The sequence below is a fragment of the Mustela lutreola genome, chromosome 9 (assembly GCF_030435805.1).
Source record: "Mustela lutreola isolate mMusLut2 chromosome 9, mMusLut2.pri, whole genome shotgun sequence".
In the NCBI taxonomy this organism is placed as follows: Eukaryota; Metazoa; Chordata; class Mammalia; order Carnivora; family Mustelidae; genus Mustela; species Mustela lutreola.
Window position 1 is genome coordinate 86,230,079 of NC_081298.1, and position 17,879 is coordinate 86,247,957.

The 17,879-nt window shown below is 34.5% G+C and overlaps 1 protein-coding gene across 10 annotated transcripts in view; it reads left to right on the forward strand.

Annotated features, from left to right (window-relative positions):
- The window catches only part of EHBP1 (EH domain binding protein 1), a 376,969-nt gene extending 359,090 nt beyond the window's left edge, over positions 1–17,879 (forward strand). For all 10 annotated transcript variants that reach the window (XM_059187792.1, XM_059187791.1, XM_059187789.1 and 7 more), the window contains 4 exons: positions 8,847–8,946; positions 10,095–10,168; positions 16,434–16,548; positions 16,791–17,879. In XM_059187792.1, coding sequence (XP_059043775.1) covers positions 8,847–8,946; positions 10,095–10,168; positions 16,434–16,548; positions 16,791–16,881 — 380 coding nt within the window. In that variant the 3' untranslated portion in view covers positions 16,882–17,879. The remainder of the gene's footprint in view (positions 1–8,846; positions 8,947–10,094; positions 10,169–16,433; positions 16,549–16,790) is intronic.

Consider the following 17,879-nt stretch of genomic DNA (forward strand, 5'->3'; position numbering starts at 1 on the left):
AGAAAGAGAACAGCTCCACTGAGAAGATTAAGGGGCATCAGTTGAGTTGATAGGTTGCTGAAATCCACACTAGTCCCCTGATCTAGTCTAGAAAAACAGTATTCATTGCTTTTGGTTCAAAGTGTTGTATAATTTTTGAAGCTCTGTGCAGGCCAGAGTGCTGCTGGAGATGGTTCTGCAGTGTCCCATTTTGATCAGGCTTCCATGTTTTGAGACTGAATGTTGCCATAGACTGGAAGGGGATAGGTTAAATTTCCTTCTACTCTCCCTCATCACATAAAGATGTTTAAGAAGTACATAAGGAAGGATATATTCCAGTGTTACGAGGTTATCTGAACCCAAGCACGATTAAAGAAGGTATAAAGAGGAAGAGGAAGTTACTGTATGGGTAGTGCATTGGAGGTTACAGGTTGAATTCATCCCTTATTGGAAATTGAAGGCACTGGAAACACTGTGGGTATGATTTTTAAAGGACATTTAAACACTTTAAACAACCCAAGAGGGATTTACCAAAAGAGTAGCTGACTGACTGCATAATACAACTTTGGAGAAACTCTTTATTAGAAAAAAACGTATTTAGAGCATGTCTACCTGGTTTGTCTTTCTGTATTTTAACAATGATACATACTTAGTTTTCCACATTCTCAACAAAATCTTATCTCATTCTTACCTGGCATTTAGTAAATCAGCTATTTCATCTGCATTGCCAATTTTATAAGCTGATTTTTTTTTTTTAATATTTTATTTATTTATTTGTCAGAGAGAGAGAGAGTGAGAGCGAGCACAGACAGACAGAGTGGAAGGCAGAGGCAGAGGGAGAAGCAGGCTCCCTGCGGAGCAAGGAGCCCGATGTGGGACTCGATCCCAGGACGCTGGGATCATGACCTGAGCCGAAGGCAGCTGCTTAACCAACTGAGCCACCCAGGCGTCCCATAAGCTGATTTTAAAGATGCTTTACTTTTAATATCAAAATCTCTTTCTATAAAAATGATGAAAACTTCCTTTCTCATTGAAGGTTTTTACTTTAGTTCTTAGTTTTTCTTGTTGAGGGCTTTCTTTTCTTAAAATTACATCCACTTCTATGTCAAACTGTTATCATTTTTTCTGTATTTTAATAACTGATTAATTTTTAAATATGTTCTAGTAGTCCATAATTTTCAATCTTAAAATTTACCTTCTTTAGTCTTTGATATTAAGCAATATTCTCTGATCTTTGTTTTTAAATCCCTAATATCCTGCAAATACCTAGACTCTCATTACTTGGAACACAGCCACATTATTGTGCCGTCCTTGTGACCATCTTTTGTATGCAGTAGTGACACTGATGACCCAGTAGGGCATTCACTTTGTTTCTCTGGCTGCAGAAATGAGTTCGTACTGATTCACCTACATTTTTCACCTATCCTGCTAATGACCAAAGACATAATAACTATACTAACTATATAATTTGTTATGACTAACGAAGATTTAAAATGTAGTGTCTGTAGAGTTGTTTAGAAATTGACCCTCACTCTTGGTATTCCCGATTATGTGTCTCTCCCATTAAACCATGAGCCCTTTTGAGGAGAAAAGCCACACCTTGGTCATCTCTCTTTCTCCATTTCCAGGCACAGGGCTGCATATGCCACCATCACCTTCTTCATTATCATCATCATAGCTAGCATTTTTAGTCTCAGGTACTGTGCTAAAGACTTTACACACATTTTTTTTCATTTAATTCCTCTAACAATCATATGGGGTAAGCAAAATGATTACCCTTATAGAAATGGAAACTAAGGACCAGAGAGGTTAATTAGTCTAAGATCAAGGAGCTCAGTTAATTTTTTTTTTAAGTCAGACTGGAAGAGCCATTTTGGATGCAGATTTAATGTTCATCTTATTTGCAGCATATGCAGGATGATGGTTCTAACCAGCCACAGAAACTATAGACAGTACAATTATATGTTGTGCTTAGCCTTACCAGAATTTATAGTCTTATCCACAGAAGTTCCCCAGAATTAACACAAGTAAACACATTCAAAAATGTGGTACTTAATGTATAAGGGATCTTTATTCTGAAGTTAATTTATGAATCATTTCAATATATTTATGAATATTTCCATAAAAATACTAAAATTGTAGATTGGGTTCCCAGACCACCCTATTAAAAAAAAAATTACCCAAATGACCTTTAAAAAAAAAAAGTAGAGGGGCACCTGGGTAGCTCAGTGGGTTAAAGCTTCTGCCTTCGGCTCAGGTTATGATCCCAGAGTTCTGGGATCGAGCCCCACATCAGGCTCTTTGCTTGGCAGGGAGCCTACTTCCCTCTCTCTCTGCCTGTCTCTCTGCCTAGTTGTGATCTCTGTCTGTCAAATAAATAAATAAAATTAAAAAAAAAAAAAGTAGACCTTTATTCTCCCAATGAGAAGATTCCTCCACCTGCCCCCAGAAATCTTGACTTACTTAAAATATATAGAAGGTTGGAAATATCTTTTATAATATTTAATTTAGCTATATAAACATACATATTTAAAATCACATCTTAAATACATTAATCTAGAAATAATTGCTCCTGTCCACTCCCATTTTTCAAGAAATAATTTTATCCAACTCTTCATGTTTGTCTTTAACATTAATGTCTCTGTCACTTCTGGAGCCCCTCTTTAAGGCATTTCCATGACATGACTGTGAGAAGGCCCTAGGACCAGGGGGTGGAGGAGGGTGAGTAGAGAGGAGTTCGCCAGGTGCAGTCCAAACAAAAGGGGCTTCAAGAGAGGGGAGAACTGGCAGGGGAAGCTATCCATCTGTAAGCATGGCTCGCAATTCAAGTTTTCCCCTTATTACAGGATGCCTAATTGATTCACTAGGTAGACAATAGTCTGTTTGGTTCAATGATGCCTATAAAAGTGACTCACTATTTTTCTTATTTTACAAAAATATGTTAAATGTACCTTTAAAAAGTAAACACAGTTTTAAAGTTATATTCTGAACATTTTGCCCTTAGTTAAGTGCCTCTTTGTAGGTAGCCAAGGTAGTCATGTATTACCTGAAATGTGGATCATGTTAATACCTTTATATGCTCTTAGCACTGAAAAGTTAATAGGTCCAAAACCATCCCATATGTAACTTAAAATACTAAACTCTAAGTAAATATAAAGAATTTTTCAGTTACAATTTTTCCTGTGATAACTCCTTCCATGCTTTTGAATTTATTTTTATTTTTTGCTATTTTAAGTTTGTGCCAGGTTTAACTTTGAGAAATCTGGCACTGACCTTTGGCAGAAAAAAAAGACTACTCAGACTGTATTAAGGAGTTGATACAAGAAGACTGCTGTCAATTTCCAAACTTCAGAAATAGCTTCTTTTTAGGTTTATGAAGGAAGAACTTCGGTAAAGTTGTCTATACCTCTTCCTGTAAGAAGTACATGCTAAGGGTACCTGGGTGGCTCAGTGGGTTAAGCCTCTGCCTTCAGCTCAGGTCATGCCCTCAGGGTCCTGGGATTGAGCCAGGCATCAGGCTCTCTGCTCAGCAGGGAGCCTGCTTCTCCCCTTCTCTCTCTCTCTCTGCCTGCCTCTCTGCCTACTTATGATCTCGCGCTCTCAAATAAATAAATAAATAAATCTTAAAAAAAAAAAAAGTACATGCTAGAAGTCTATCAGAAGTTATCTGTAGAGAGATGTTGCCCTGAATCTGTTTTACCAAATGGGTAAATTAAAGGTATTTGAGAGAGTACATTAGTTTTTATTTTACTGCAACAAAAGGAGACAGGATTTTCCCCAAAGTTTTTAATTCCTTTATTAATTATTTTTATTAACATATAATGTATTATTTGCCCTAGGGGTACAGATCTGTGAATCATCAGACTTACACACTTCACAGCACTCACCATATACGTACCCTCCCCAGTGTCCATAACCCAACCACCCTCTCCCTACCCCACTCGCCCCAGCAACCCAAAGTTTATACTCTTAATACTGCAATGAATATATCATGTTAAGCAAATAGTTTTAAGGCAATTGCTACTGAAAACATCAATAAAGATTATGATATTCTTCATTTACGTTGATTGCTGTTTGAGGATATTCTTGGGGTGGAAACATTTATCAGCTATTTGCTCATCAAGTAAAATTTCTTTTCATAATAATAAGCTCTATTTCCTAAGTTTAAAATATTTTTTAAAACTGATGCACTGCAGTCCTGCAGGAGTATTGACTTTAGGAATTCATGTGCCTATGATCCTACATAACTACAGTAAATTCATCTTTCTTGTCCATTATAGAGATCTACAAGATTTCACTTCCTTTGTTATTAGAATGTGTTTCTCCAGTACCAGTGTCTCTCTCTACTGTAATATATTATGTCTTTCAAAAGGTCATCATACTGGTGTTATCATACCATCAGGACAATTTGTAATGGAGACTTTTTTGTTTTTATGTTTGGTTTGGCTTTGTTATGTTGTGTCCTTTAAAGGCCATATGGATCACTAGTCAGCCATCTCCGCTATGGGGCTATGGCACGATTTCAGCATTCCTTAATGTTTTCATGGTAGAAAATCTTGAATTTGTTTATATGTACAACAGCAGCTTACATCTTTGTATTTTCATTCTTTCCCACTGAATTCATCTTCTGTTTGGGTAAAATTACATTGTTCCTTATTTTGTATTTATATAAGAATTCAGTCTAAAAACATATCTTTCTAAAAAATATAAGTTTATGGTGAAAGATTAATTATGAAAAGTAAATTAATAGACATTTTTTGAACAAATGATTCATAATTTTAGGGGTTTGATACCACTTTTATTTGTTTAAAATTTTACACTGAAAATACTGCTTCTGAAAAAATAAATGAAAACTACATACATATTGCTGGATGAATGAATGAGTTCTTGAATGAAATTAAATCTTAACTCAATTTGAATCATTTTTTGGAGGACATGAAATGTAAAAATGGTTGCTATAGTCAACCTGCGTTTATTAAGTATTTATACTGTATGTAGTGCTATGTATTATGCTGCTTTCTGTTGAGTGGTTTTTGTGAAGTCATATTTATGGTTACTTTTCCTGCTATTGTTATCATTCTTGATCATTTCATAATTTTTACAAATCATATCCCAGATGCTTAGTAATTGGTTAAAAGAAAAAACTGATATTAAAAGATTGTGATGTCAAAAAAGATGTTACATTCCTAGAGGCAAAATAAAAAAACAAAAGTCTTTGGGAGGAAAAAAAGTAGGAAAAATATGGCCAGAGATTGTATTAATTGGTTAATACTTTAAAATGTTAATGTGAGGTTATTTGTAGTATATTTACATGAGGCACTGTGTTTTAAGATACAGTATTAACAATCCAGCCATGTTTTTACATTTTAGTAATTGTATACTAACCTGTAGTATTTTGTCATTTTTTTATTTCAAAATGGTCTTCAATTGTATATGTTCTGAATTTTTCAGTTCATGAAACTGAAAAAAAAATTGAGATTTTTTTTTAAAGTATCCATATTCCGCTCTAAGATGACAAAAATGTAGTTGTAATTACAAATTAAAGATGATTTTGAAATATATGTAGTTAACCAGGTGAAGTTAAACAAGATAAAATGATTTATGGTCATTTTATGAAATAATGACAGTCTTCATTTTAAGCTACAATGTAAAGTGCTTTATTCTGAGATTATGTATTGTGGCAGAAGCTAAAACTGCCTTTTTTCTAACAGTGCCAGAATACAACCTCTTTTTCTTTTTGCACTAACAAGACTGCTTTACCACCACAGCCCACTCTAAGTAATTAAATCAATCCTTTGTACTTACCGTATTCTCCTCTAGTGACGGTACTAGATCTGATTATATGCTTCATGCATATTCAAAGTACCGCACTGACAGCTCTTTAATGAGCTCTTACTTAATCAGTATGAACAATGTTCATCTTGTTCTTTTTTTCCTCATGCATTAGAGCTAGGAACAGTTGGGAAAAATGAAACATCCAGCATTCATTTGAAAAATATATTGTACTTTGAAAAGTGTCTAAGCTGAGGAAGTTGCATTCTGCCCTTTAAAAGTCTGATGGACAAATTGGATTACTAGTATTGGATTAAATAACAAATGGTTAGAGGAGAAATGAGAAAAGCTCACTGTGATCACAGGCTTTAATATTTTTTGTTACTTATAAAGCTAAAGGGGTCTTTAACCAGTTATTAAAGTCAGGATTAATTTGTAATGGTTCAACTTACTGGCTTTTAAAAGCTTTTTAAATTTAAAATTTTTTAATTCCTGAAAAACAATAGTGTAATGATGTATTAGAAGAAAATTTAATTTTTTTGTTACTAGGCTAAGTATAGATTGCCATCATTGTATACTATCTCAGATAAGGAGTTAGCGATACAGAATTGATTTAACCTCAAATATGTTTTTTCAGTTAATTTATATAATCTTATGTAGCAGAGTATAATGTGTCTTTAAATATTTGTTATTGTTAGGCTTATTTCCTTTTGAAACATGAGACTCTTATATTATTAGTCATTTCCTAACAATTAGGGGATGGATATCTTTTCTTCTTACCTAGAAATCTTAGGCAGGAGTTAAACTGAAAATAACACCGTACCATATCAATATTGTTATTCTCAAGGAAGCAGTCTTCCATTGAAGAAAATGATGCTAATTTAAGAGTAGGCTGGTTGCTTCTAGTATTGCTGAAAGCCTCAATTATAGGTTAAGTTAAACTCAAAACAAAGTTTTAATATATCTATATTTTTAGAAGCCCATTTATGTGATGAACACAAGAACTAAGCCTTTAATCAGAAAATAAAATATCATAAGAACTGCACCTATTAATATTGCACACATGTGTCATTTCACTGATCAAAAAGGCCTTCACCAGGGTACAATTGGCCTTTTTCCAAATTGCAAGCTTTTTCTCAGCTTTTTCTTTCTACTCTTTCTTCTTTTGTTGCTACCCGGGGATTTGTGTGTATCGCAGCCTATCACAGCCTGTATCACATGACCAGTGTCAAGACATCACATGGTCCAAAGTGAATACAAAACCAGCTACCCTAAAAGAGAGATTAAAAATACTGTAAAACAATAAAGACTTTTGTTCATACTCCAAAAAAGATCTATCCTACGTCTGCTTCATACCATAAAGTTTTAATAGCATTTATTGAAGGCACGTATCCTCACGATTCTCCCTAACGATGAACAACAGATATCTATTTTATAGGGATGCTCTGAAGTACATGTTAAATCTTTTGCACACAGATCATCAGCTCTTTATATTCTACTTCCATTCTTAAAAATTTCTTCAGCTCTCTATTAATGTGAAAATAGTCATTAGCTCTTTATATTCTATTTCCATTCTAAGAATTTCTTCAGATTTCTATTGTGGAAATAGTTACATAAATTGTGGCACACCCCTGATATACGCAAGTATTAAAAAGAATGAGGTAGATCTTTGAACAGCATAACAAAAGCAAATCACAGGGCAATATATAATATGATCTCACGTGTGCTAAAGAAAAGAAACCTGTATGTGTCTATAGATAAGGTATATGCATGTGTTTGACACACATAGTAATCTGTGTGGTCTGGAAGGAGATGTGCTAAACTGTAGAAGTACTTACTTCTGGAGAAAGGAGATGAAGAGGGGAATTGGAGAGGGAGGGGTTGGTGAAAGACTTGGCTTTTCTCTTATTTTAGGTATCTATTGTCTGAATTTTTAAAATGGGCTGGTTGTGTGTTTGAAAGTTAAAAGAAAATGTCTTGCTTAAAAAGAAAACGAAACTAGAATATTTTATTTTGGGCTAGATATTTAAGTTAGCCCTATGCATCTATACAGAAATGTGACTAAAGTATTAAATAATGGCCTAGCAAAACAATAAACCAATCATGGGTGAAATTCAGAAAAACTTAAAGAAAGTCAAAGAATTATAAGGTTGACTAGGTATAATTTGCATAGAGAGATGGGAAGAAGGTAGGGAATTAATATTTTTCTTGAGTGTGGTTGTGGCCTACTTCTATATGAACAATAATAAATATATAATATACATTATAACCCTTGATATACTGGTCTTTGGTGGGGAGTGTTATAGATGATAGAAGGTAAATTTTAAATATGCAATCAGTGAATTCTAAATTTTAGATCTCCTCTCTGCTGAAATGTTTTGTGATTTACTGAACATTATTATTTTCCTTATAATGTGTCTTTTCACAGATAGCTATAGGCATTTTTTTATAGCCTGGTCATTTACAATGCATTTAAAATAATTTGCATGTGTTTGCCCTATTAGAGATGATGAGTTCCAGAATGGTATATGAACATATATCTTTAGTTTACTTTTGGTGAGGAAAATAGGAAAAAAAGCAAGTTGTTACAATTGGAAGCTTTCATGAAATCTCTGGACTTCTCTGATCTTCCTGCTAGTCCTATAATTCTCATAATGATTTTTTAATGTGTGTGAGTGTGTGTGTGTGTGTGTGTGTGTGTGTGTGTGTGTGTGTTTTTAATCATGACCGTATGTCTGTCAGCACCATGAGTTCCTCATTGAAACATAATAACAAATCAGCCTCTGGGGAGGATTTAAAAGTTGGAACACTTTTTTTTTTTTTTTTTTAAACTGTACTTAATGTTAGTTTGATCTGTAGATATGTTCAGGGATACTGAAATATACATGCTGGATAATACCAGCTTTAGAAGATCGGCTTATGAATTTTTAGATGTTGATTTCTTTTTTCAGACCCTGGACTTTAATATTGTGTTATTATAAACAGCTTAATTTGTGCTATTGGGGCACCTAAAATGTGTTTCATGTTAAAAAATACTTGTGCTAAATTATTTTTTGGATTATAAAATGTCAGATAAATAATTCACTGAATTACAGGAAGGAACACAGAAGAAGAAGAAGCTATGATGCAGGAATGGTTTATGTTGGTTAATAAGAAAAATGCCTTAATAAGGAGAATGAACCAGCTTTCTCTCCTGTAAGTACCCATGACTATGCTTGTTTTTCCTACAACACTGATGAATCTTGGGCTTTTTGTCATTGCCTTCTTTAGGATTTCCTATTTATTAGGCTTATTATTTTTCTTTCCTTGGAGATTACAGTATAGTTTATATAAAAATAAAAATTAAAAAGAGTATATAATCATTTCTGAACAGTAAGTTTTTAAAACAGTAAGTTTTTAAAACAGTAAGTTTTTTAAAATAGTGGTATATACTGAAAAATGTTTTTTTATTTAGAAAGCCAAGGAATATAAAAAATTTTTGTATTTAAGAAATAAAGCCCTTGTGCAGAAAGAGGAGATTTGGATTATATTAAGGGTTAGAGGACAAAAGAAATAAAATTGAAGTTTATTTAACCTCACATTTTAAGTTAAAAATGAAAATAACTCTTAATAAGGACAAAAGTACATTTGTATTCTACAGATGATGTTACCCTAAATTTGGGTAATTCCTCCAGTCATAAAAAGATCACTTTTGTGTACAGTAAAATGGAGACCAGACCAAATGTAAGCATTCTTGGTCTTTAGCATTTAGTTCACTGTAGGATTTAATGTGTGTTCTTTTTGTTCACTAGCAGTATTCTTATATTATGCCACCTAGTGTGGGAAGGAGCAGACTTACATGTTTTATTTTAGTGAAAACCTCTATTTTTGTCATTTCTGCCATGCCTGAACTTGATAAAAAAATTATGAAGAAGCACAAAATTTAAATCCTCCTGGATTTTTAATTGTCTCTATATTAAATTTGCACTGGTAGTACTTACATGTTTCTTGTATTCTTTTTACATGGCGTTCCAGATACGAGTGTTTATAGTGAGCTATGAAAAATATTTTACAAAATAGTCTTATACCTGGCACTTAACACAAGAAGCATTGAAGAATGAGACTACTTATCTGAAGATTAAAATATACCTCTGTGCAATTCAAAATTGAAGGAGAAAAATAATAGCACAAGTAAATATTCAACCTGAGGAAGGTTTTAGGTTTGTGTATCATTTGTTTGGAGTAGCTTAAAGTTAAAGAGAAAAGTCAGTTATGAGTCCTAAAATCAATGTAACCTAAAGGTTCTTTTAAGTGTTTAATGATTTAGTAATTAGCATATTGATGAACTTTTGTAACTTGTCTAGGGAAAAAGAGCATGATTTAGAACGACGGTATGAGCTGCTGAATCGGGAATTGCGGGCAATGCTAGCCATTGAAGGTAAGAAATGGCTATGATGGAGAGAGGTATGTGAAGTGTCAACTGTCAGAAGAGATTTAAAGAGTGTAATACACTTCTGGTCTCACTAGGTGTGGCCTGACTAGGAACCAAAAGGAATTACAGATAAATGCCTTAGAGTTAGAAAGCCAGAGTCACATAAAACTTAAGAACCCTAATTCAGATAGAGAATCATTATGTGTACCATTAAACACAAAATTGTCTTACTTTGTCAGTAAGCTGAAATGTCCATAAAATGGAAAATACAAGGAGTTAAATGATTTAATTACATTTTACTATGTGAAATTTAAGGTTGTTTCCAGGAGAGAGGTAGGGATTGATTTATCATTTTGATTTTTCACATCAGACTCTAAATTTTACCTTAATATTTAATTGATGTCAACATGGAAATATGTCTGCGGTCCACTATAGTTCTTAAGATTCCAACTCCTATTAAGTGAATATTCAGGTAAAGATTGACATAGCAGATAAATAAAACACTTTCATACTTTTCGTAAAGCTTTTCTATGAATTACATAGTAATCCTAAGCATCGTTCATAATATCAGTTAACATCAGCTAGCTTACTATGGCATTTACTATATATGATTTTTAAAAAAAATTTTTACATGTTTAAGAATGCACTTCTGCCTTTTAGTTGAAAATGTCTTGTAGTTCAAAGATGTCTGCTTTAAAAACTAATCCTTTGGGCTCTGTAAAATGGACCTTTTGTCTAATCAATGCAAATTGATTTTCCTATTCTATATTGACCTCTTAACCCATTGACTGTCCATAGTAATTTTCTTCTTTACCTGATAAGGTACCTGATCTATAATAAGCCAATTCTAATTAGTTTAGGAACTAGAAATTTAAGTTTGTAAGGGAAAGCCAAATGAAACTGTATATTTAAAAAATATTTTAACTAATATTGTGATTAATAAAATATATGCTATTTATCTAAATATAATCTTTTATGTATAAAAGTTTTATTTTTAATTACTTTTAATCTGTAATCTCATTTGATAAATAGGACTGACAGTGTTGTATATCCTCATTTAAAAATCAGATTTACTTTATTTTAAAGGCTTCAGATAGCTAATTTCCTTCAAATGGCTATCCAGATAAATCAAATTATACATTGATAATGACTAAAAATTTGTCAAAATTATTTAAGAAGTTCTGTAAAACTTGCCATTGAAATAAAATGTACTGGTATGCTAAAACATATTTTTCCTCTTGATACAATTTTTGTAGTCATGGTGTAGTCTTTAAAAGAGAGTAGAAAGCTAAATATTTGAAAAGTGGGTACAATAGATACTATTTATATGGTATATATATGGATGGGTGACATAAAATGTATGTATATATATATTATGTAAAAATGTCTGACTCATTACATAGTTTATTCTTTATAGATTCATTATACATTATACTCGATACAGAATATTAAAAACATTCTCTCATGTATAGTAAGTTAAATTATCCCTAAAATACAACTTGATACAATACAGTTGACTTTAAAGGCAGATATTGTTTCTGTCCCCAAACCAGTTATATTGCCAAATACCATCTTAAAAAGAGGGGCATGACATGTAGAAAATATCTCATTTTTATGGGTAGTCCTATGCCTATATGCCAAACCTACCATCGCAAATAATTGAACATTTTATCTGCCTCTTTTTCTTGTACGTATCAGTACAAAGTCATATTTTTTTAAGAAGGGGAAAAGGTGTTTTTCAAGCACCTTTAATACAATTGATAGTTTTTTGAAGTTTTGTTTGGTTTTTATTTTTTAATTAAGGTCCTTGTTCCATAAGTGATGGGGCCAGTTTCTGTTGGCTGGTTGAGGGAAAGAAGAGATTTGAGGAAAAAAGTAGCCTGTTGATGACAAATAAATGTCACTTTTTTCATAAGAGGCCTGTCCCACTAGCCTGGGCAGTGCATGGGCTGGGATGTCCTGGGCAGGTACTGACTGTTGTGATGATCAGTTCTGTGAACGAACGCAGTATCCTCTGAGTCAGCCCTTAGAATGTGCACACATGCAGTTCAGTAGCCTTTTGAAATATAAAACCCACAGAAAAACACATAAATAGGCAACGCTAGTTGGTGTTGATTTGCTTTCCTTTGTTTTAAGGTTCATTCATTCCTCTTTTTGTCCCCATCTCTTCTACTAGGTAGCCATAAGTTGGTTTTCTAATAAATAAACTAAAATCTTTTCGAATAAATCTGCACCAAGAGAAAGCACAGAATGTTAATAGCCATATAGCACACTGAAAGAAATATTAACAGCTTGGTTTGAGAAGGAAAAAAAAAATTCAATATATCCATTCTTCTGAAAATCCATAATCACTTTGGCCTGTTTTTGCCTTTTTTTTTTCCCTTGAGGTGTATTTCATAGCAGGAGTTTCACTCTACTGAGCTAAGTTGTAGGATCCCTTAAGCTAACAAACATCTTATAGATACTTTTCCTATAGTTTTTTTGTTCCCGATTATTTAATGTCCCCTCAGGAAAGATAAATTCATTTCTGCACACATTGGGGTGGGCTTTTAGAAAGTGGTGTGTTCATTTTCTGCACAAGAAATGGATCTTCTCTAGGATTTTGTACATCTTGATTTATTCTTGGCTCAGAGTTTGAAGTGGGTGCTCTTCTAAAGGGATTTATGCATAGGTTCACTATTTTTGTAGTTATGGTTTATATGATAAGCTTTTTATATTTAAAATCAATATGTAATCCTGTGGAGGAGCTTATCCCCTAAAACCCCATTTGTAAATCTATTTTAGCTTTGTTACACAGCACAGCCACAGTCTTCCATAGATTGATTAGGTACAGCAGTAGAATCCTATCAAATGGCCTGCTCTGATGATGATGCAAACTCTTTCAGGATTGCTAGTTGACTGGAACTAAAGATAAGACTTGACTGCAATCCCCCAATGTGCTCTTTACAAAACTAGTGTTAATTTTCATCAAAGTGCCAGGCTTATTTATAGTGGCAAGGTTGAAGGTTTACTACAGGAACTTTAGGTCCTTTCTATCAAAGTATTTATAGGTATTTCTTTTGCCTTTTTTCCAAGGTAATTATCAACTTCAGCAAATAAACTGAATCAGGGAATGAATAATTGGCCCTATAGATAAGAAAGAGATTTTTAAATTAACAAAACAGCTCAGTGCAGATGGACATAAACAGAATCTCTTTATTTCAACACTTTGGCTCAAATGCAGCATCAAAACTTAATCCTATTTGTTGCAAGAGGATATGGCTTTTGTAGCAAAAGTACACTGGAATCTTTAAATTAATCAGAAGCCACATTGTAGTCTGTTCAAGTCAAAGTCAATGTATCTAGCTAGCTGTGACTGGTGTTATAGGTGAGTAATCCTTTCTTAAAATGCGTAACAGGTAACATATAAACTTACAGGCAGGTTTTTAAAACATGACATTACATCTAAGTGAAGCTACTAAAAGGGGATTTAAATTTTATTTTTAATTTAAGCATGAACATACAAATATGGGTCTTGATCAATTTTAAAGGTATTATGAATTTTTTAAATCATCAAAATAGTTTAATTTCCCAAATCAGCATTCAGATATATGTGTATGTGTATAAATTTACTCCCATGAGAAAGCAAGTGCAAAGTAAAAGTAGTTTTACTAGTGTAAAATCTACTCCAGTGTACATAGCTGTTCCCTCTACAATTGACTAATATCTTGTAAATAGATATTAATATAGCAATGACAAATTTAATATGAAGAATCCTTAAATTTACGCTGCAGCATTTTAAATTCTAATGTCAGTTAAATTTGACTGTGAAATGATGAAAATAACCTAAATATTCATAACTTTAAAAATGTTTTTGTTACAGTTACAGAAAATGTCAGTATTGAGCTAGGAAAAAGTTAAGATTTTTTAAATTATTCAATACTTCAGGGGTTAAAAAATAGAAGTTTTCTCTCATCCGTATTGTTAAAGCCTTACTTCTCTTGATATTTCTAATTATTAGTTAATTAAAAGTGACTGTTCAAGTACAGAGAATGAACAGTTTAATTAAGAAAATTATATGCCTGTTGTTAAAATTTATTTTTTTCTTGGCTTTAGAAAATTTTGTTATTTTCCATTTAATTGTATTTTTTATGTGCGTGGTGGAGGAAATTTATTTCCCAGTTGTGAAGCTCTTACCAAAATGTTTTAGAAGAAAATAATTATGAAGCTTACAATCAGAATGATTTCTAGAGGTTGAAAGTGGAAAAATTAATATTCATCAAAACAGATAATCTTACTAATTTTAAAATTTAGTTATAAATCTTTTACAAATTTAGCAGGGTTTTCTCTGAGTTAATATTTCTAGAACTACAGTTACTTGAAATTAGACTAGATGACCTTAAAGATCCTTCCAACTGGAGTGTCTATTAATTTTGCTCCTGTGTATAATAAGACTGATTAAGAGCAAGAACCAAATTAGAAAATTGTCTAGCGTTCCTGACCACAGTTGCATTTAAATCCAAAGGACAAAACTGTGATAGTGATAGATAAGGCTTTTCTTCAATTTTGCTCTTTTGTTATTATTTTTTCTTATATTCAGAAAAAAACTTTGCATAGTAATAGTTTCTTTACTTCTTCCCATGCTATAGAATATTTCACTCCTTTTAATAAGACTGTAATGTGACCAGATATTTAATGTACTTGTGTGATTTTTGTATCAAATGTGGATAATTAATACATAGCATGTTTTATATATATGTATGTATGTATTAGAGCTTATAAAGAAAGGAATAGTGGTAAAATTGAATAAACCATTCTAGCTTTTTGCTGCTATTCTAACCTTTATTGCATGATGATGCATCTAATTTTTAATTTGTAAATACAAGATAGAATTCCCTCTAGCACCATTTGCTTTCATAAAGCTGCTGAGCAGTTTGCTGTCTTGAATAAATTTTGCTTTGGAGGGGGTCCGGGGGATTTGAACCAGCACATTCTTGTGTGGTTTGTGAAGATTCACATGGTAACCAGCGGTGTGCATTGTTAGGTTTATCTGAATAAGCACCAGCCATGTGAGTTTTAACATGATTGCCCAGGGCAATGGAGAGAGAAGAGAGAAACCCGAAAGGATTGCACTCCTCTGTTTTTTGGAAAGTGCATTTGCTGGGGGAGGGGGCTGTATGAGTCAGTGGCCCCGGTTTTTTTTTTTTTTTTTTTTTTTTTTAAAGCTGGTGTCCTGTTTCCCTCCAGGTCCTCATTTGTTCTGCTATCTGCCTCATCATCTACTTCTTCTTTTCATTGTTTACCTTCCTAATGAGGGAGGCGGGGTAGACTGGGGGTTGATTGACAGCTACAAGCCCTTACAGTCTGGCCAAAGAGCAGTTGGCATTGGTTTTAAAAGTGCTTTAAATGTTCGATTTGGTCCTGTTTTTATTAAACGAAACTGCTGCTCATCTTAAGGAAATTATCAGACCAGCGACGATTAGCAAATATATTATTGGGTCCTAAAACCTTCAAAAAACCCTGCCCATACGCATGGAAAGAGCACTGGCCATCGGATTTTCCAACCCTTAACGTGGGGTTTCAAAAAGAAATATGTAATTTTTCCTTTGCAGAAGTGCTTTGATTTTAAACCACCCAGCAAACCTCTCCAAAAGAAAACTGGCTGTGATGCGATCGAGAGCTGCAGTGTAATATTGCAGAGCAAATTTATTTTTTACTTCAAAGAAAAATGCTAATTAGCCGATTCACTACTTTTAAAGTTATTGTGAAGCATATGGCGCCCAGTGTGAGATACATCCAACTGCTAAAATAGAGCGAAGAGGAAATTAGCGAAGAATGGGCTGTATGGGGTGAGCATGGGGGTGGGGGAAGAGGAAAGGTTCTCAAGCAGATTCTCTAGCCTTTTCAGAGTGATTTTTATCGCCTATCTCTACTTCCCGCCCCCTCATTTGCCCACTTCCCCCACCACCAAGTCTCCGGCCGTTCTTTTCTGGGCCTCTAACTCTCCCTCCCCCCACTTTGGCAGAATCAGGTGCGCACCTCCGGCTGGCCACCGGCTCACACCTGGTCTCTTGCAGGTTCCAGCCCAGCGGTAGCCGAGCCCATCTACGGGAAAGGTTTAGAAAGTTAGGTTTTAGGGTGAAATGCTCATCACGATGGCCAGACCCCTTAAAACACTATCTAGTGGCTCTCTAACATGGTTTGCGGAGAGATACAAGGAAATTGGAAAGAGGGGGGCGGGAGGGTGTGCCGAGGCTCTGCGGGTGGGTAACGAGCCTCCCGTCCCCTGCAGACTGGCAGAAGACCGAGGCCCAGAAGCGACGCGAGCAACTCCTGCTGGACGAGCTGGTGGCCCTGGTGAACAAGCGCGACGCGCTCGTCAGGGACCTGGACGCGCAGGAGAAGCAGTGAGTCGTCCGTGGGGTGGGGGGTGGGGGTCGAGTCTCTGCCACCAGCTGAGGGGCCATGAAGTTTTCGGGAAGTTCAGTCCAGAGGTCTCCGTGGGGCCCCGGGGCAACCCCCCCTCCCCCCCACCCCCCGCTGGCCCCAGCAGCCTCATTCCCGCTGGGGCTCGGATTGCGAGGTGAGAGGAGACTGTGGCTTTGCCCTCCACGAAGAAAAATAAATTTGTTTCCTGTTTGACTTCTAGGGCTGAAGAAGAAGATGAGCATTTGGAGCGAACTCTGGAACAAAACAAAGGCAAGATGGCCAAGAAAGAAGAGAAATGTGTTCTTCAATAGCACCGGACCAGAGTCTCCCAACATTTTACTCTTGGGTCCCCAGACTAGAAAATGTCAGACTCGTTGTTGATGTAAAACTTTTAACATTTTGGGGGGCTGGATTGTACTTCTTTATGACTACCACCACCCCTTTTCCTCCCTCCTTTCTGGATAATAGAACTCCAAAAGAGCTTTGTTTAAGGATATTTTTTTGTGTGTGAGTTGTTAATTTCCTTGTAATCATGTGAAATAAATTTGCACAGATACCTTGTGAGTGATTGGTATTAAGAGTATTCAAGAGAGTGCTCAAAGAAGAAAGAAAAAAAAAACCCTTCCCTCATTATTTCCCCTCAGCTTTTGATGGGAGGAAAATTTGGAACATTTTTGTTGTTATTGTTGTTGTTGTTGTTCTTGTTGTTGATAGCATAATGGTGGGGGGTATGTGGGGGGTAAGAAAAATGTCATGAATGATTTTTCCAGTCCTGCCATATGTAACACTTGACTCTGTTACCTAAATTTTATAGTTAGATTATACTCAAACTACTTATTAAACTGTGTTCTATTTACCAGTGGGATTTTCTGCAGTTGTTTTGCATTTCACTGTAAGGATAATAGAGTTCCTGTCCTCTGTTTTCCTTAGAGGATGGCCTTTTAATGTAGGCTGAGACAGTCCTGTGATTTGAAGGTGAGCTATGAGGATGGGACTAATTGACATGCATCAGTTTACAAAGACGGTCTTATCATCTGAGAATGCGCCATCTTTTTCTCCAGATAATTATTTATTACATCTAGCTTGGTTCCTACATTTTGCTGGGTCTGAACATTGGCTCAAGAATGCTGTTAATATTTATTCTGTATTGATAAAAGTCTGTCTTGCCACTATGAGTAAATCCCCCAATTAATATTTTCTTCTCTAGCATAGCACTGTCATTTTTTTGTGAAAATGGTTTTCTGTTTATTTATTACAATACTGAGTCATATATAAATTTTCAATAAAAGCAGAAACTTTCTTACCTTAA